The following is a 20,070-nucleotide window of genomic DNA, read 5'->3' as shown; positions in this document are numbered from 1 at the left end:
TTTTTGTTTTTTTGTTTTTCGAGACAGGGTTTCTCTGTAGCTTTGGTGCCTGTCCTGGAACTAGCTCTTTTAGACCAGGCTGGCCTCGAACTCCCAGAGATCCGCCTGCCTCTGCCTCCCGAGTGCTGGGATTAAAGTCAAAAGTTTCTTAATACTAAGCTGTGATTTGAGTGCTCATTTGGAGGGTCCAGCAGGGAACACAGTTGTGTCATACACTCATCCCTGAAGAAAGGTTCTTGTAAAGGAAGGTCATCATCTTCAACTGAGCAAATGGAGCATTGAGAGAGGAAGGGAATACCTGCCTAGCCAGCCAGGTCAGCCTAATCACCATAGCGATGAGGGGAGTGACAGATGGCACAGCAGGGGACACAGTGTTGTATTTGTAGGAGTCGGGAACAGCCACACAGAGGAGCTGCTCATCTGTGAGTGGTGGCGAGTGGGCAGAGGAAACCGCGTGCACAGAGGCACAGAGATACTGGAGATGTGCATTTGGAAGGCTAGATGTACTCCAGTGAGGAGAGGAGAATGTGAGGTAGGGGGGTCTGGACAGGTAGGCAGGGTCCTTTTATGGTCCTTGAATACTATGCCAAAGAGCTGAGACTTGTGTCCCCAAAACCTGGGAAGCTGCCATAGCACCTTAAGTAGTGGAATGTTTGTGGGAAGGAAAGCGAGCTGGCAGGACAGAATCTGAGACGTCTTTAGTAACTGGACACTGGCTTTTCTCCTAACATGATGAAAGTGGTGCATTTAGACAAGGGTAATGTGCCCACCTGAAGGTTCTGATGGTGAAGGTTACATTGGTGTTGGCCCCGATTGAAAACCAGCAAGGGAGGTGGATAGTCTGTCTGGTAAGGATGACAGCCATCCATCCCGAGCTCAAGGGACCAAAGTTCATTCAGTGGTTCATTTAGAACCCTCTGCCCAGTTGTTCTCCCTTGATTCAGTTGTTTTACATTTTCCAAACGTCTGAGGACTTAAGGTAGGAAAGCTATTCACCACAGAATAGTTAAGATATGGTCCTCATCTGATGGAGGAGGGTCATCTTTCTGTTGTTTCATTGGTTAAATAAAGAAAACTGCTTGGCCCTAATAGGACAGAAAATTAGGTAGGTGGAGTATACAAAACAAAATGCTGGGAAAAAGAAAGCTGAGTCAGTGAGTTGCCATGATTCTCCCACTCCAGACAGACACAGGTTAAGATCTTCCTTGGTAAGCCACCTAGTGGGCTACACAGATTATTAAAGACGAGTTAGATCAATATGTAAGAGTTAGCCAATAAGAGGCTAAAACTAATAGGCCAGACAGTGTTTAAAAAAATACAGTTTCCGTGTAATTATTTCGGGGCATAAGCCAGGTGCCGGGACGCAGCCCCGCTGCTCTTATCACTACACTCATCCTCAAGATGTTCTGTTTAGCTGGGCAGTGGTGGCACACGCCTTTAAATCCAGCACTCCGGAGAAGACAGGTAGACCTCTGTGAGTTCGAGCCAGCCTGGTCTACAGAGCAAGCTCCAGGACAGGCTCCATAGCTACAGTCTAGAAAAAAGACAAAAGACTTTCTGTGTAGTCAGAGGAACTCTTGTACAAGGTTAGGGTGTGGCAGATGCTGTAAAGAAGGCCTCAGAGCAGAACTGAGAGGATCTTGCCAAGAGGGGACGTGTTGATTGGCTGTCTGGGGTGAGAAGTGAGGGTCGAGCTAAGACTAGGGGAGGGGGGCCGTCACTTAAAGGACTTGGAGCAGAAAGAAATACTGTTGGTTCTGGAAAGTCATTCAGAGATTTTGATATGAAAGTGGCAATGTTAGAACCATGGTTTCTTTGGGAGTTTAAATGTATGGGGACTGTGCTAGGTGGACTGTCAGGGGTGTTGCAGGGGCAAGACACACAGACTAGATTCACTGAGACCAGTTATTCAGTAGAAAATGGTCCCAAATCAGGCAGCAAAAAAACACCATAAAGAACTGGAATCAAATCAGCAGGACTGGGCTGATGAAGGGTCATGCTTAGGTGACTAGAAGCAAAGTATTGTCTTTATTAGAACAGGGACAACAAGAGAGGGAGCAGCCAGACAGTGAGAGGGCCAGCAGGCAAGGATAAGCATCTACATTTGGAATTAAAAGACTCCAGTTTACACTATGGTCCCTCTGCAGCCTTCTAGTTCTCAAGTATCAAGTTCTGTTTACCGTGTTCTTCCTTCCCTCCCCTCCTCCCCTTTCGTTTTTGAGGGGAGCTTCACATTTATGATCCTCCTGCCTCATCCTCTTGAGTGCTGGAATTGTCAAGTTATGTACTCCACTATTAAAAGGCAAAAGTACTGCCTGTATTGTAGGGTTACAGGGAATGTCCAGTGCTTTTTTGATTCTGACCATCTGTGTGCTGCTGCTTACAGGGTGAGTGGGTGAGTCTGAATACAAGACTTCTAGGTAGGAGTTTTCTTGTAGGACACTGGATCCCATGTGGAGCTTGGTGAGGTGGCCAGTGCTAGACAAGAATATCTTTGAAGCCTTTTTTTTTTTTTTTTTTTTGAGACAGGGTTTCTCTGTGTAACAGCTCTGTCTGTCCTGTAACTATGTAACTAGCTCTTGTAGACCAGGCTGGCCTCTAACTCACAGAGGTCTATCTGCCTCTGCCTCCCAAGAGCTGGGATTAAAGGCATGACCCACCACCGCCTGGCCCATCTTTGAAGTCTTGACAGTGACAGTTGAGACCTTAGAACGATAACTCAGGGGAAAGTTTGGAGGAAAAAAGGGGCCTTTGGTGGCTGGACTAGCAGAGGCTGGCATTCAGGTGGTGGGGCAGGGCTGTAGCTGGTTACAGTGATGGGGGCACTGGTGATGTTTGGTGATGGCAGCTCTTCTAGGAGTGGTCAGTTCAGAGCCCTGGGGATGAGTGTCAGCAAGGGTTGGCTAATCTCATTCCTCGGTTTCCTGAATCAAAGAGATGGTTAGTAGCTCAGGTGAGCAGAAACAAAGAGAAGAGGGGTGGTTTTCCTCCCTTGGAGTTAGTGAGCTTGCTTTGGGGAACTTGAGAAAGAGGAGGTAGAAGAATATGCTTGGTCTGGCAAAGTTTCTGGGTGGTGAAAAAGAAGAGAGCACCCTGCTACAGGGTGTGCTTAGGAGGGACCTAGAGAGAGGCTGAGGGAGTGTGGACACTGAACCCCATGCTACAGAGATACACCTGGTGCATTGCTGTTCTTAGACTCTAGGAAACTAGTTGTTCAGCCTTTTCCTGCCTACCTCCACATCCTAGGCTCATATTCTTTTTCTAGGTGTTGGCCAGATACTGTACCTGAGCCATCCTAGTTACAAACTGTCTTTAAGATAACCTGGACACCCCCTCCCACAACCTCCCTCTTCCTGCCCTCGTTGCTTACCTAGGGCATTGGAATTTCTCCCTTGCCTGGCTTCTGCTTCTGGCCTCTTGCTTATTGCCTAGAATGTCTTCCAGCCTACCTTGCTCTGACCATGTTATTGCCCTGCCTGACCCCCAGCTCTGGTACAAAACGTTTGCTGTTGTCTGGTGTCATAGCAGCTTCCATTTCCCTCTGTTCCCTGATGCTCCCCCTGCCAACACAGTGCCTCTTCTTGTCCCTGCCTGGTCACTGTCTGTGGTGCTTTCAGTTTTGCTTCTCTGCCATGATGTCTTTACTCAACTTCTAAAGACCCAGTTTGGGGTCAGCACCCTCAAAGCTACCCTCACATCCCTAGACTGTCCTTTGTGTTTTCTTCCTTCAGCTCTGCAGGGTAGTGCTCAGATCCGTATTGACATTAATTAATTTCTTGTGTCTCTCCCTTGCGGCTGTGAGCTCACTGAGGGCACTTATATTCCCAGCACCCAGTATGAAGCTTGGCATAAGTTCAAGGAGAATCTCTGGCTTATGAATGAATTACCCAGTGCCCTGCTAGAAGGGGAAGCTGTGGCACTATTATACATTAACTCTGTGTGTGCCTGCGTTGTCACTGTTTTTCTGCAGTGCCAGGAGGGAGTCTGTTTCGATAGGGTTGACTGGCTGGCCTATTGGCAGGCTGCTTGGTCTGACCCCTCTCCTGTTGATGTCTGGGCTCTTGTCACCAGATGGGACTGAGTACGGGCTGAGTGAAGCTGACATGGAGGCCTCCTACGCCACAGTGAAGAGCATGGCGGAACAGATAGAGGCTGATGTCATCCTGTTGCGTGAGCGTCAAGAAGCTGGTGGCCGTGTGCGTGATTACTTAGTCAGGAAACGAGTTGGAGACAATGACTTCCTGGAGGTCAGGTGAGGAGGCCACAGAACACTTGGAGGGGCTTCATAGAGCGTGTGGTGGAACCTGTGGTCCTTGCTGAGTCAGCGCTGTCTCTCCCCTGCCTTTCCTTTCTCCCGAGGTGCGAGAGTATGGGGCTCGCGGTCTTGGCAGTGCTGCTCTGTTTCTGTGTTCCGTCCCTCGGTATTCCATCTGGGACGTGTGGGAGAGACCCAGCCATGCATTCTGGGGCCAGCCTGTGGCTCTATTCAGTTTACCATCAACCTGAGAGGCTAGAAAATGGGGGCTAGGGAGATCCTTTGTATCTTTTTTAACTTTGGGGGTCTTCCCAGCAGTGGGGTTAGGACTGTAGGCATTGAAAGAGCCAGGACTTCTGACTAACTCTGTGCTCCTTGGGTACAGCTTCAGGAACACCCACCCCCTCTTTGCTCATCCAGGAATCGGGATGTCATGAGCCAGAGGGCTGGGGTGAACCCTCCCTTGGGGACCCAGGCTCTGGCTGAGTAGTCTTTCCAGGAACTAGCTCTCATACTGGGTTTCATGTCCATGCAGGGTGGCAGTGGTAGGCAACGTGGATGCTGGCAAAAGCACACTCCTGGGAGTCCTAACACATGGGGAACTGGACAATGGTCGTGGCTTTGCCCGCCAAAAACTATTCCGCCACAAACATGAGATTGAATCTGGTCGAACCAGCAGCGTGGGCAATGACATTCTGGGCTTTGACAGTGAAGGCAATGTAGTGAACAAACCCGACAGCCATGGTGGCAGCCTCGAGTGGACAAAGATCTGTGAGAAGTCCACGAAGGTGATTACCTTCATCGACCTGGCTGGCCACGAGAAGTACCTGAAGACCACTGTTTTTGGCATGACTGGCCATTTGCCTGACTTCTGCATGCTCATGGTAAGTGTGAAGCTTCCTTCAGGAGGGGACCTGGGGGTGCTAGACAAAGGTTTGGGATCTTTCTGAGACTGTTAGCTGGAGTAAGGATGGCAAGTTGGGATCTCGGGGAGCTCAGCCCTCTGAGCTCTGTGATCTTCTCCATAGGTGAATATTAACCTTTCTCCTGCGTTTAGATCAGGGAGGGGACCTCCTGGTATAAAGCAAGATATTACTTACAGATTTTATTTTTGGAAAGGCAAAGGGGTCTCCTCCTTACTTAGTGCCTTCAGGAATGTTTTCTCTAGTGCCTAAGGGTACTTTGAGAGAGTGGCCCTAGATGGCACCCTCTGAGATCAGAAGAAAGAAGAAAAGTACCTCACATCTGGAGCCAAGCAATCAGCAGGGCCTTAGGTGGTGTCTTCAGTGCCTGGGAGGGAAATGTAGCAACCATTGTACAGCCCTTTTGGGGAAGGCCTGGCCCTTTTCTCGCCTGGTGGCTTGCACGGTGGGAAGTAGGCCTTCCTGGTCCTAGGGCTCCCAGAGGGCAGCTCATCATGTAGTGTCACCAAAAAGGAGAAGGGCAAAGGGCTCGGCTCTGCTCATGTGTGTGCATGTGTGTTCTGCTGAGCTTCCTGTACTTTATGCATAGCTTCAAGGGGAAAGGGAGGGAGGAAGAGAGTGCAGTGCGCACATGTGCTTAGTGAGTGAGTTTTCAAGTCCTTCCAAAGCCCCTCCACCCTCCTGGTTCTTCAGCTGCCTGTGTTAATAAGTATGGTAAACACAGGCATCTGTTGCTGCAAAACGTGCTCAAGTTACCCCACAAACAGGTTCTCAGGCCAGCCTTCAAACTGGAGAGGGGAGGAGCAGTGTGTGCTCAGGGATGCCCATCCCTCTCTGCTTCTCTGTGGAAGTCCATAGGGGCCACTGTGCCTGTGGCCATTAAGAAGGGTTTAGGGGGTAAGGAAGGTGACTTAGTGGGAAGCAAGCCTGGTGACCTAAGTTTGATCCCCAGTGCCCACATAAAGGTAGGAGAAAACTAACCCCATCTAGATGTCTTTTGACCATTAGATGCATGCACACACACATTAATTTTTAAAATTTAATTTTATTGAATCTTATATGTTTGTGTGATTTGCCTGCATGTATGTCTATGGACTACATGTGTGCCCAGTGCTCACAGAGGTCAGAAGAGAGTTGTAGCAGGCTTTCTTGGACTGTCAGTCAGCTCCCAAATCGTGATATGGAGACTTCATATTAGTTATGAGTGCTCGGCCATATGCTTGTCCCACTAGCTCTTATAACCTAACCTCTTTCTCTTCATCTACATTTTGTCTCGGGCCTTTTTACCTTTCTTTCCTTCTGTACGTTCTACTTGCTGGCTGGCTGGCTGGCCCTAGGCATCTTCCTCTTTCTACTTGATTACTCCTGTTTATTCTCTCTGCCTGACAGTCCTGCCTATCCCTCTACTCCCTAGCTGTTGGCTGGTCAGCTTTTTATTAGACCACCCTAGGCAGGCAAAGTGAAACAGCAACATATCTTTACATAATTAAACAAATCAGCATAAACAAATGTAACACATATTTGCCCAGTTAAACAAATATTTCACAACAGAGGGTGTGAGATTCCCCAGAGTCTAGAATTATAGACAAGGGTGAGCTGCTTTGTGCATGCTGGGAATAGAACCTGGGTCTTCTGGAAGAACAGCCAGTACTCTTTACTGCTAAACCATCTCTCAAGCCCCTAATAATATTTTTTAAAAAATTAAAAAAAAATTCTTACCCTGCATATATTTTTTTAAACATGAAGGGTTTGGGAACTAACTTAACAAACATTTTTCTTTCTCTTTTTTTCTGTTGTGTAAACTAACATGTATAATAATTGTCCTACTTATGAAGTTCAGAATATTTCAGTGCATGTATACAGTATGTATGAACCACATCAGTTAGCATCTCCTGGAGAGACATGCTCCTGTTGTACCATAGCCCTAATGCATGTTCTTCTTATCATGTCTTTACTTTAGAGACTCAAGTTCTTCATTCAGTTAAAACTGTACTGAGGTAGGACAATGATGGGATAATCTTCACCCCAAACAAAATTTTCCTGTCCGACTTTTAGGCCATCATCCATTTATTAAACTTCTATAGACAAAAGAAAAATACCTTAAGTATTTTTACTTCTGCCTGCCTAGAATCCCAACCCTCAGGAGGTGGAGGTAAGAGGATCATGACTTTGAGGCCAGCCTGAGTTATATACTAGGCACACACACACCTTTTTTTTTGTTTGTTTTTGTTTTTTCGTGTGTGTGTGTGTGTGTGTGTGTGTGTGTGTGTGTGTTGTAGAACTTGCTCTGTAGACCAGGCTGGCCTCGAACTCACAGAGATCCTCCTGCCTCTGCCTCCTGTGATTAAAAGAATGTACCACTACCACCTAGCTAAAATTTATTGCCTTTTTTCTTTTTTCTCGAGACAGGGTTTCTCTGACAGCCCTGGCTGGCCTGAAACTCATTCTGTTGACCATGCTGGCCTCAAACTCAGAGAACTACCTGCCTTTGCCTTCCAAGTGCTAGAATTAAAGACGTGTGCCACCATTTCCTGGCATCTTTTTCTTTTTTAAGTAAATAAATAAGTAACAAAAACAATGAACTATCTTGTTAATGTTCTACAGTTATGAATTTTCAAGGGGGAAAAAAGTAACATAGAAACCAATAGATCATCCTCAGGTTCAGTGTGGGAACAACAAAGTGAGCCGCATTTGTATTGAAAAAGAGTGAAAAGAATAGCTGGAGGACTGGAGATGTAACTCAGACAAGCAGCAGCCAGTTAGGGGCAGCAGCCAGATGGGAGCAGCTGGGGGCAGCTGGGAGCAGCAGACAGCTGGGGGCAGCAGCAGACAGCTGGGGACAGATGGGGGCAGCAGACAGCTGGGGGCAGCAGACAGCTGGGGACAGATGGGGGCAGCAGACAGATGGGGCAGCAGTAGGGCTGGAGGCTGCCAGCAAGTGAAAACTGCACAGTGAAGATGTTGCAGCATGTTCAAAGCTCCACGCAGGCACAGGATGGCAGTTTCTCTCTTAATTCTATCCTAGTAGGCATTCCCTTGCGTGGTACAAAATGAAGAGGGCCAATTTGATGACTCAGTGGGTAAAGGTGTATGCTGCCAAGCCTGACAACCTGAATTGGATCCCTGGAAGAGCCAACTCCCTCAGGTTGTCCTCCAGTCTCCAGACACTACAGTGGCATAACTCCCTCTCCATACACACAGTAACATACACACAATTGACTTTTTAAAAAAAATTTTTTTTTTTTCTTTTAAGACTGTCCCGCTATGTTGTCCTTGCTGGCCTGAAACTTGCTATGTAGACCAGGCTGGCCTCAAACTCATGGAGATCCCTGCCTCTATTTCCCAAGTACTGGGATTAAAGGCGTGCACCACTGAACCCAGCATGGATATATTTTTTAAAAGACAACAGAGAGCACGTAGTAAAGTTTCCCTTCTTCCTTTGTTCCAGAGGCAGCTAGTCTCTTCAGTTTTTTGTGTTCCTGCCAGAGACACTTTTTAAAAAAAGTGTTTATTTTTCATTTTCTGTTTATGAACATTTTTATTGTGTGTATGTATGTATTTGTACTGTCTGTGGTATCCCTGGGTCAAAAGAGGGCACTGGATCCCTTGGAACTAAAATTTTGGACAGTTGTGAGCCACTGGGAACTGGACCAGGTCCTCTGGAAGAGCAGCCAGTGGTCTTAACCCCTGAGTCATTTCTCCAGTCCCAGAGATACTATGTGCTCATATAGCAAGTGTCCATTATGATGCCAAACATCAGGTAACCCTCTAAAGTAGACGTGTCTGGCCATGTTTTAAAGGTGTGTTAACTGAAGACCAAAGATGTTAAAAGTGAACACACTTTGGGGAGTATGGATGGCTGTGCATCCCAGGCTCTTTGAATTGCCCCATTGTTTACAAGACTCCTGGTTTTTTGTTGTTGGTTTGATTTGAGTTTTTGTTTGTTGTGTCTATTTTTTTACAATACTGAGAACTGAACCTTGGGTCTGTGGTGCTAGGCAGAGTTTGTCTCGAAGTTACATTTAAGCCCAGCCCATTGTTTACTTTATTTATTTATTTATTATGTATACAATATTCTGTCTGTCTGTATGCCTGCAGGCCAGAAGAGGGCACCAGACCCTATTACAGATGGCTGTGAGCCACCATGTGGTTACTGGGAATTGAACTCAGGACCTTTGGAAGAGCAGGCAATGCTCTTAACCACTGAGCCATCTCTCCAGCCCCTGTTTACTTTTTTTTCATACAGGGTATCACTGAGTTTTTCAAGCAGGCTCTAAAAGTTCTCTGTAGCGCAGGCAGGCCTCAAGCTCAGGCTTCTGAGTGGCTGGGGTTAAAGGCTTTGTCGCTGGGGCCTGCTTTTCAGGTATATGTCCCCTCCTCCAGAGCTCAGTTAAGTGAACTTCACCAGCCCAGCTTTCCCCAGCAGGCTGCAGTCCCCACTTCCCAGCAGCAGTCTCTGTCTCCTTGTCCTGACAGTTCCTTTCTGTTGGGGCAGGTGGGCAGTAATGCTGGCATCGTGGGGATGACCAAGGAGCACTTGGGCTTGGCATTGGCACTCAATGTACCTGTCTTTGTGGTTGTCACCAAGATTGACATGTGTCCTGCCAATATCCTTCAAGGTAAGTGAAGCCTCCAGCTGCAGCAGCCTGTGGGGTTGTTGATGCTGATGCAGGGCGGTCTGCCCCTTCTGCATCCTTGTCTGTGCTAGACCTTGGCCTCGAGCTTCCATCAGCTGGAGTCTGCTACTTCCTCTCCTGTTTGGCTCTTGATTTAAGAGAAGTCCAGAATTTCCTTCTGTTCTTTTTCCTTCCTGGTTCCAAGTATAGGATCTATGAAATCCCTAGTCTGTCATTTTCCCCCCAGTCTCGTCTGCCATTCTCTCTCCTCCTCCCGTCTAGTCTGCCATTTCCCCCCAGTGTCCCCAACAGCTGGCATTGTGCTGTACCATTGAAGCAGATGTGTATGGAGAAGTTTGGGCAGAAATCTTTTGGCCTTTAACCACCAGAGTTTCCACACAGGCCTTGGGAGTAGGCCTCTGCACCTTCTCTTTGGTGCTGCAAGTTGGATGGAGCACTGTCCCCATTAGAAGGTCTCATTAGAAGGGCCCCTGCACTGAACGGTGGTGGTGCACACCTTTAATTCCAGCACTCAGGAGGCAGAGGCAGGTGGATCTCTGTGAGTTTGAGGTCAGCCTGGTCTACAAGAGCTAGTTCCAGGACAGGATCCAAAGCTACAGAGAAACCCTGTCTCAACCCCCCCCCCCAAAAAAAAAGGAAGAAAGAAAGAAAGAAAGAGAGAAGAAGAAGGGTCCCTGCAGATTTGTAAATGCCCAGAATATTCCTGAGATGAGACCTTCCAGACAGCAAGAGCATTGTGGAAAGAACATCATCCTTGGGAACCCAAGGCACTTGTCTGTGTGTTCACATGGCCTTAGACAAGAGCCCCATCTGTGTGCTCTCTACACCTAGCAGCATGTACCCACCCAGCTTTGATCTTCCTTTCTGCTTCTCCAGGCATTGTGACATTTAACACTGGTCCGTCTGTCTGTCTGTCTCCTGCTTGCATCAGTATTGAGTGCAATACCCTGGAAGTCTGGCCAGAGAGAAGCCTGTGTCCTAATTCTGTTCCATTTCACCCTTTAAGAAACCCTGAAGCTGCTACAGCGCCTGCTGAAGTCACCAGGCTGCCGGAAGATCCCTGTCTTGGTGCAGAGCAAAGATGATGTGATTGTCACAGCCTCCAACTTCAGCTCTGAGAGGTAATGGGGGCAAGGCTAGAGGGTGGGGAAGCACATGCTTCTAAGCCAGTGCCCTTGCCAGCAGGGCCCAGCAAGCCATAGGCCTAAACCAGCTAGTCAAGCATGAGGCCTCATGGACATGGCTGGAGGAAATAGAAGGTTCTGTCTTTGTACAAGTCTCCTAGGTCAACAGGTTCAGGCGGTTCCCATTCTGAATTACTGATCTCTCTGAGGTTGAAGTCCCAGTTGGGATGTCTCATCCTTACCTGGGAAATGGGGATATTATTAACTTCCTGAATTAGTCAGGGTTCTCTAGAAGCACAGAACCGACGGAATGCATATCTATCACACAGGATATATTAGATTGTCTTATACAGTACAGGCTGAATAGTCCAACAGTGGCTCTGCTTGATGGAGAGGCTGAGAGCTCCATAGCTGTTTCATCATTAGTTCTAGTCTGAAGCTGAAGTCTTCAAGGACCCTGGAGCTGCTGGTCTTTAGTCTATGTTGCAAGGCCAAAGAAACTGGGCTGTGATATCAGTAAAGACAGGCAGCCACAGCAGCAATAATAGAGGTGCACTCACCTGTATGGAGTGAAGGTGGGCAGGCGAAGGTAGAGCTGCTTCTTCCTTGGACCTCTGTTTATTTTTAATTTATTTTCTTGTTTGTTTTTGGAGGCAAGGTCTCTCTACATAACCCTGACTGCCCTGGAGCTCACTTTATAGACCAGGCTGGTCTCGAAATCAGAGAGATCTGCCTGTCTTTGCCTCCAGGGTGCTAGAATTAAAGGCTTGTACCACCATGTTCCACGCTCCACCAAGCCTCTGTTGGACTTTTTTGTATCTTGGCCAGTGCTCTGAACTGACCACTCACCAAACGTTACCAGGGGCCTCCCAGTGTTCTACACAGATGTAACTCTGCCTACCCTGGGGGAGGGGCTTCCTTACTCGACTGTTCCTTCCCACAAATAGCCTCTTAGTTGCTGCTAGATCCAATCAAGCTGGCAACTAAGATTAGTCCTCATGTTCCCCCAGAGAGAAGGTGCTTGGGTGCTGGAGTGGAAGTCATGAGCATAGAAGGCACCAGTCTGTGCCTGGCCAGCGGAACGCTGTCTTTTGATGACTCACTGACTTTTTATACTGTTTCTCAAAAGCCCTCTAATCACAGGCCAGTTTGGCATTTATTTAGTGAGTCTGTTCATTGCATACATGTTTATTGGATGTTTGTTCTACCAGGCTCTTCCTCCAGATGTTAATGCATCTAGATTCTACGTGTTGACTTGAGCACAGTGCTAGGCTCTTTAGCTCCTTGGTCCAAAATCATCTTTTGATAACAGTTCCTTTTCTTTGCCCTGAGCCAGGGCTTCCTTGGAGCCACCTGTCCCCTGACTTGGTCTGTGCTTCAGAGCAGTCTGGCATTTGACCTGTTTCTCTAGCTCGTGCTGTCTTCAGTGCTACCAGTTGTCCAACAAGGGGCCATATTTCAGGGGTACAGCCACGCTCCAGCTCCTTAGAGTCCCTAGTCTGTGAGGTACTCAGGAGAGTATGCGATTCCTGTTGTCGAGGTAAGACAATGAGGAGGAGGGCCAGAGTAACCTGACAGGAGGTCTTAGCTTCCTAAGCGCCTCTCCCTTATTTCTTCTCTCTTTAGGATGTGCCCGATATTCCAGATCTCCAATGTCACAGGGGAGAACCTCGACCTGCTCAAGATGTTCCTCAACCTCCTGTCCCCGCGCACCAGCTACAGGGAGGAAGAACCTGCTGAGTTCCAAATAGATGACACCTACTCTGTTCCCGTGAGTGCCTCTGGGTGGGGCTGCACAGGGTGGGTGGACACTTCCTGCTCTGTCCTCAGCGAAGGAGTCTGTGGTGGGAATAGGCTTAATATGCTGGGTTCTTCTCCTTGGCAGGGTGTGGGGACAGTGGTGTCCGGGACCACGCTGAGGGGCCTGATCAAGCTGAATGACACTCTGCTCCTGGGCCCAGACCCCTTGGGTAACTTCCTGTCTATTGCTGTCAAGTCAATCCATCGCAAGCGCATGCCTGTCAAGGAGGTGCGGGGAGGCCAGACAGCCTCCTTTGCACTAAAGAAGGTGAGTAAGGCTGATTACAGAAACTCTTCTTGAATTCTACTAAGTCCAAGCCAAGCACTTTACTGTCTCCAGTTCTTGTGACTGCATTGCAAGGCGGGGGTTACTGACCCTTTTCACAGAGGAGGAGACTGAGGTTCACAGCGTCATAACCTTTCCAAGCCAGGACTGTTTCCCCCTGAGCTCTGCTCCTCCCTCCGTAGCCTGAGCAGTTGTCACTTGCACAGTGCAGTCGGATAGGAGTGTCCCTCCTGTGCACAGTGCCACCCTCCTAAGCTTAGGATGGATGGGATCTGCGCACATACTCTTACCATTCAGTCTTCCGTCTCCTGAGGTTTGGGGTGAGTACTAGCTCTGGGGTCACACACCATCCTGTAAGCTACTAGGAAAAGTGGGATATCCTTTGTCTTCTCCATGGTCAGGTTTACTGATTTTTTTGCACCTGCCCGTGCTCCTGGCTCACCTCCAGAATCCAGTGGCTGGAAAGCTGAGCTCCTGTGCAGTCTTCCCTGCTTCCTAGTAGCAGTGTTTAGCTTGCTGCACAGCATGGAGGCTGCCTCGTGCTGTCTGCATTAGGTGGTGAGGAGTAGAGCTGTAGGAGTTCCCACTCCTAGAGAGACATTTTCATCTCTGGGACCGAACTGGGTAAACCTGAAGGACACCATGGTCCTTGAGCGCTGTGTTCTCCTTTTTCCCTTCAGATAAAGCGCTCATCCATCCGGAAAGGCATGGTGATGGTTTCTCCACGCCTGAATCCCCAAGCTTCCTGGGAATTTGAGGCTGAGATTCTCGTCCTCCACCATCCCACCACAATTAGTCCACGCTACCAAGCCATGGGTAGGTGTCCAAGATCCTGCCAGCCTCAGATATTCTGTACTTGCGCCTTCCCAAGGGAGCTCCGGCAATCTAAGCCCAAGGCTTCCAGCTTCAGGCAAGGCAGTTGCCTGAACTCTATCCTGTTTAGCTAAGCCATTCCTTAGTCCAGCCCCTGAGCAGCACTAGTTGTTCAGTCCTGCAGAGGCTCTGAGGCCAAAACCAGTCCTCAGGAAACACCTGCCCACATTTATTCAGCCGAGAGTGTTGAGCATCGCTGTGTGTGCCTTATGGTATCATCAAGGTGCTAGGAAGAGCCCTTTGGGAAGGCATATGTACACACAGGCACTGGCTCTGCCACATGGGACTGGGTAGGGGAGAGATGGAAGGAGGCAGGATCAGATCTGAGAGTGGACTGCACTGATGTATCTGGCTCTCAGAGTTCTTGCCCTGTCATAGAGACACGGCTCCAGCCTGAGGCCACAGGGTAGGTCATGCATGCTCTGGCTCTGGTTCTCTTGACAGTACACTGTGGGAGCATCCGGCAGACCGCTACCATCTTGAGTATGGATAAAGACTGTCTACGCACAGGAGACAAGGCTACTGTCCACTTCCGCTTCATCAAGACCCCTGAGTACCTGCACATAGACCAACGGTTGGTGTTTCGGGAAGGTCGTACCAAGGCTGTTGGCACTATCACCAAGGTATGATTGGGGTAACCTCACCTGCCCAAGGAAACTTCAGTGTGCTCTAACCACGAGTACTACAAGCTCCTCTTGAGAACCCAGGAGTTGTCTTCATTCTGGGACAGAGGCATGGTCCTTGCCCTGGCAGAGCTGAGCCAGTACTAGGGGTTGGCTTCAGTGATGTCTCTGCCTCCCGAGTACTGGGATTAAAGGCGTGCGCCACCACCGCCTGGCTTTGGAAGCTATTTTGAAGGAGAGAAGGTGGCATTGGGGTATGGTGCTCCTCCATAGGAGACACAGTGTCTGGAGAGCCACAGCTGACCTGAGGTGCTACCTCTGGGTCCTAAGGCATGCTTGGGACTTTGCCTGAGGGTTTCCCACAGCATGGTGGATCCCTTTGGGCTGAGTGCTGGGTATCATGGGGACATGGTTGGAAGGTCCTATGGTGCTTGGGTTGTTTTCCTGGAGCCCACCTTTTGCCTGCTATAGAGCTCACCCATGGTCTTGGGTAGAACTTTTGGTAGAGGATTTGACCCCTGCCCATATAGAAGAAGACATGGTTTCCATGTCTGAGACGGGAATGAACTTCAGTCTGGTTTTTCTTCCTGAGAAGCATCCCTGTCATGTTGATAGTTTGCTAGAGGCTATAGCCTGCACTGTAGTGTCCTGTGAAACCCAGCCAACCTTCTTTCCTGCTGTGTTTGAGATTGATTGAACTTGGGCGACAAGGAAGATTCTGAGACACTTGCTCCTGGGTGGTAGCTTTTATGATTTCTGACAGGTGTTTATTTTGTTTCTTCAGGGGGCCTGAAGATAAAGCATGGTCCAAAACAGGCTCTGGGCAGCCCAGACCCTACCCTACCTCAGAGTAGGATGGCAGAAGTTCAGAGAGCTCTCTGTAGGAATAGCAGCTGGACACAGAAAGGGCTGGAGCCTTTCTAGGCAGGGAGAGGCAGGAAGTGAGGCATCTGTTCCAGTGCTGTGTGGCTCTGGCTCCAGAATGGGAATGGGAAGGCCTCTTTGCTCTGCCTCCCAAGGTGGCCTTCCTGTTATCCGCTTCACTCAGAGCTGGGCAGGCAACTCTGACATCATGCTACCCACTTGGCTTCCACAGCTCCTCCAGACGACCAATAACTCTCCCATGAACTCCAAGCCCCAGCAGATTAAAATGCAGTCCACAAAAAAGGGTCCCCTGAGCAAAAGAGAAGAAGGAGGTCCATCTGGCATGCCAGCAGCAGGAGGCCCCTCAGCTGGAGAGGATGCCTCCTCTCTAGGAACTACACAGGCTGCTACATCCAGTGGTCTCCAGCCACAGGTAAGTAGGGCCTCTTAAGGCCTCTAGCAAGGTGCTGGGAGGGGCAGGACTGATAATCTAAGTGGTCCTGATTGGCATTTGTTTTTAATGAAATAAAGAATAGAAAAATGTCAAGGTTCCCCTTTTTTGTTACTTTGTTTTTTATTTGTTTTTTTTTTCCTTTCTTTTTTTAAAGACAGGATCTTGGGGAGGGAGGAGGAACTGGGGTTGGTATGTAAAATGAAAAGTAAGGTTTTTTTTTTAATAAAAAAAGTGAGGGGGGGGAGGATCTCAATCTGTAGGACAGACTGGCCTGAGATTTACTCTGTAGGTTAGACTAGCCTTAAACTTAAGGCAGCTTTCCTCAACTTTTCTGGTGCTGAGATCACAGGTATGAGTCACCAAACCCAGCCAAGGCTTCTCTTTGATAATACGAATATATTTGATTTCTAGTGCTTTGTGTGCCTGAGATCCAGCACACCTGAGAGACATTGCCTTAGAACTCCTTCTCCGAGCCTGAGGGAGGTGGTCTTTGCTGGGTCATTGTGCCACCTGCCTGTTCTTCGGGTCTTTGCTGAGCTCACAGAGGCCTGGTACCCCCCCCCCCATGCCTGCCCCGCGTTGTTTCTCTCTAGCCTTGTTGGAGTAGGCGTCTGAGCCTTACTATCACACAGTGCTGGTGCTCGTTCTCTTCTGTCTCCTCCCCAGCTCTCTCCTCTTCCCTCTCCTTGTAACCCCGTCCCATTCCGTGGTCCCTAAACCCCTCTCCCAGTTAGTGATGTATGTTGACTCCCATTTCCCTGTGTGCTTCCTGACCAGCTCCCCTGCTATTACCACACACCTACAGCTGCCAGGAAGACTCCGTTTCCTCACAAAAGTCGTGACTAGGTTAGGGCTACAACATGGTCATTGCCTGGCCCTACTTTAGAGGACCACCATTTCTCAAGTGCCTGCTTTCTTTCTTTTAGCCCAAGTCCAGCAGTGGGGGCCGGCGACGAGGGGGCCAGCGCCACAAGGTGAAGTCCCAGGGGGCCTGTGTGACTCCTGCCAGCGGCTGCTGAATATTCCCCTGGTGCACTTGACCACCCATGGGATCCTTACTCTGGCTACTGCTCACCAGCTGGGCAGAGCATCTTTGACCGCCACCCGCCCACTCCAGCCCACAGCCAGAGCATCCTTGTTGCCACAACCCCCATTTTCCAGGGGGCATTGTAATTTATAAGATGAGGATGGACTAGATGTCCAAGGACTGACCATCTCCCACTGCCTCTTCCCTTACACATCTTTCGTACATCTGGGCCCTTAATTTCTATTCTTTTTATTATATATCTCTGTCGTATGTGTGTGTGTGCGTGTGTGTATATGTGTGTGTGTAGGGGGTGTGTGCAGGAATGCAGCTGACCCTGTCAATCTCTGTTTCAGTCCTGCCTGGCCACTCACTTTTGAGAGCTGCCACCTGTCCTTCCATCTGTATCTGTCTCAATGAGATCCTCAGATCCTTTAGGGAACCTCAGGAGCCCAAGGCACCTGTCTTCCCAGGCCAATTGCCCCTCTTAGCTGGAAGCTCCTCTTTGGTTTAGTAGCTTCTGTCAGAGCAGGGATCCCCCAATCTAAGATTTGGGGAGTTTAATGGAAAGTGGTGGTTCCCCTGTCTCTCCTTTTCCCTCCTAAGTTCCTAGACAGGTAAGGTCAAAAGCTCTGCAGCGGCACCTGTGATGTGCGAGAGCACGGTGACTGTGTTACAGGACTGCCCACCCCGACTTGTTTGTTTTCTGAGACAGAGTTCTCTGTGTAGCTATGGCTGTCCTGGAACCTGCTCTGTAGACCAGGCTGCCCTTGAACTCAGAGATCCGCCTGCCTCTGCCTCCCAAGTGCTGGGATTAAAAGCGTGCACCTCCACCACCTGGCTGCCCACCCTGACTCTTGACCCCTGCCATGGATCCAAAGAACTGGGTGGGCTTACCCTTGGAGACAATCCTGGGCTTGCCCGGCTGGCCCTGGCTGCTCTGACTTCTGTAACCACTGGAGGCTTTTCCTGTTCCTCTGGCTGAGCCTCAGAGCACAGGGTACCAGACTGGGTCCGGGCCTTCCTGGAATTGGGTTTTATAGCCCCTCCTTTGGTGGGGGAGGGTAGGTACTCCTCTGAGTTGAGCCAGGACTAGAAACCCTCTTTCCCCACATCACCCCAGCATAGATGCTATAGCCGTGGCATCACAGCAGTGAGAAGCCTGAGCTCAGATGCCCTGACTGGGGTGTGTAAGGGCAGGTGGCAGTGGAGATTCTTCTAGGCCATCAAAAGCACTTCTGCTGGGGTAGAGTGGGCAAGCCCTGCACCCTGACCTCAGGCTGGGGTGCTCCTTCTCAGCCAGGACACACCCAGCTGGCTGGGTCTCTTTTCAGCCCCACCTCTCCTCCCAAGCTCTCCCCCCCCCCATTGGTCCTGACTGCTCTTTCCTCCCTGCCCTTCCTCCCAGCTGTTTCTAGTTACCACTGCCCCATGGCCATGGACTGACCAAACCAGCATTCACAATAAAAGTTTGTTTTAAGTTGACAGTGTCATGTTCCCTGCCCAGCCCTCCAGGTAGAGGTGCTGCCATGGGGACACTGGTTCTGCTTGCCTTGTGCACCTGGTGGCAGCTGAGGGGTGTAGGGCCTCCAGGAGCCCCACTTCTGCAGGTGTAAATGCTCTACTCACTATCTTTGAAACCCACATTCCAGGTTGTGTGGATTCATTGAGAGTAAGGGAGGCAGGTATTGTGTTCAGGCTGAATGCAGTGTGTTGCTGCTGTGGGTCCACAGCTGGACGGACGGTCACTGCTGTCATCTCTGAGGCTGACAAGACAGGGAAGAGCCGTCGCCAGTGGATTAGTTCCTGCTCACCTACAGCTTTTCCCAGCCAGCTGGAGCCCACTCCTCTGAATCTGTTTTCATCTGTGTGTAGTTCTGGCTCAGGCTGGTACCTTTGTAGTAATGGAACTTCAGCACATGGCATAGCATTGGGCGACAGTAGAGTTTCATTTCATCCTAACTATGCCCCTTTAAGCAGTGGTGGTCCCTAGAACTACTGTGTTCAGGAACCACAGCTACCACTCTGGCCTCAGGGAGGTAGGTGTGGGTATGGCCAGGGGAGCTGACTGAATTCAGTGTTGAATGGTCATTAATGGGGCTACAAAGGTCTGCAGAACTCAGCCAGCTCAGCTCTCCATTTAGAATACCAGCCCATTTGTAGCCAATAAAGTTGCTAATCCATGAGTCTCCTGAGGGCAAGACGTAGCCTTCTTTATGTGCAATTTGCATGTGCAGCATCTTTTCTAGGACTGAGGCAGTAAGGTGGGTGGGATGGAGGTGGCCAGGTCCTCACAGCGCAGGGGTACATTTGGCTGGAGTTGGGGAGTTAGGGAGACAGTTTGTGAGGGTCAGACCATGCGAGGCCCAGAGGATTTGAGTGTTCAGGTAGCAGAGGCACTGAGACCTGATGGTGTGTGGCAATTATGGAACTATTTGTTAGGGCTCTTCCTGCCCAGTAATACCTGTTTTGTGGAAGAGAATGAGTACATAGCGTGCCCCTGGGCTCTGGGCCAACTTGTACTCCAGCCAGTGCCCTCTCCTGCCTGCTGACCAGTTCCTGCTTTTATTTTCTCAGCCAAGGCAAGAACCAGCTCTGGGCAAGATGCCATGGTCAGTAGGAGGCGCCTCAGCCCTGAGCTGAATCTAAGCAGTCCCCCAGGCCCTGGCAGATCCTGACAGACCCTTTCAGGAGACACCTCCTTAAGCCGGAGACCCTCTGCCTATGTTTAAGCAGAGACAAAAGGAAGTCCTCCTTCATGCTACTCTTTTTTTTTTTTAAATATTTATTTATTACTTATTATGTGTACAATAGTCTATCTGTGTGTCTGCCAGAGGCCAGAAGAGGGCACCAAACCTTATTACGGATGGTTGTGAGCCACCATGTGGTTGCTGGGAATTGAACTCAGGACCTTTGGAAGAGCAGGCAATGCTCTTAACCACTGAGCCATCTCTCCAGCCCTTTTTTTTTTTTTTTTTTGGTGTTTTGAGACAGGGTTTCTCTGTGGCTTTGGAGCCTGTCCTGGAACTAGCTCTGTTTACCAGGCTGGTCTCGAACTCACAGAGATCCGCCTGCCTCTGCCTCCCGAGTGCTGGGATTAAAGGCGTGCGCCACCATCGCCCGGCGTTTCATGCTACTCTTGATGACAGCTCCCAAAGTCATCTCACTCCCTCCTGCCAGCCCTCAAATCCAGAAACACTGCAGTGG

General features: G+C 49.5%; 1 protein-coding gene across 1 annotated transcript in view; it reads left to right on the top strand.

Moving 5' to 3' along the window:
* Positions 1-18,348, top strand: part of Gtpbp1 (GTP binding protein 1) — a 24,982-nt gene extending 6,634 nt beyond the window's left edge. Inside the window, exons 3-12 of the mRNA XM_050165706.1 lie at positions 4,072-4,252; positions 4,791-5,139; positions 9,674-9,797; positions 10,822-10,936; positions 12,566-12,710; positions 12,825-13,007; positions 13,706-13,841; positions 14,343-14,521; positions 15,618-15,818; positions 16,766-18,348. Of these exons, the coding sequence (XP_050021663.1) occupies positions 4,072-4,252; positions 4,791-5,139; positions 9,674-9,797; positions 10,822-10,936; positions 12,566-12,710; positions 12,825-13,007; positions 13,706-13,841; positions 14,343-14,521; positions 15,618-15,818; positions 16,766-16,858 (1,706 nt within the window). The 3' untranslated portion in view covers positions 16,859-18,348. The remainder of the gene's footprint in view (positions 1-4,071; positions 4,253-4,790; positions 5,140-9,673; positions 9,798-10,821; positions 10,937-12,565; positions 12,711-12,824; positions 13,008-13,705; positions 13,842-14,342; positions 14,522-15,617; positions 15,819-16,765) is intronic.
* Positions 18,349-20,070: the final 1,722 nt, after the last annotated feature.

Source organism: Alexandromys fortis, unplaced genomic scaffold (genome assembly GCF_014885135.2).
Source record: "Alexandromys fortis isolate MF-2015 unplaced genomic scaffold, M_Fortis_MF-2015_v1.1 scaffold_157, whole genome shotgun sequence".
Taxonomy (NCBI): domain Eukaryota; kingdom Metazoa; phylum Chordata; class Mammalia; order Rodentia; family Cricetidae; genus Alexandromys; species Alexandromys fortis.
The sequence above is the reverse complement of the archived record's forward strand: the minus strand, read 5'-3'. Positions and strand labels throughout refer to the sequence as shown.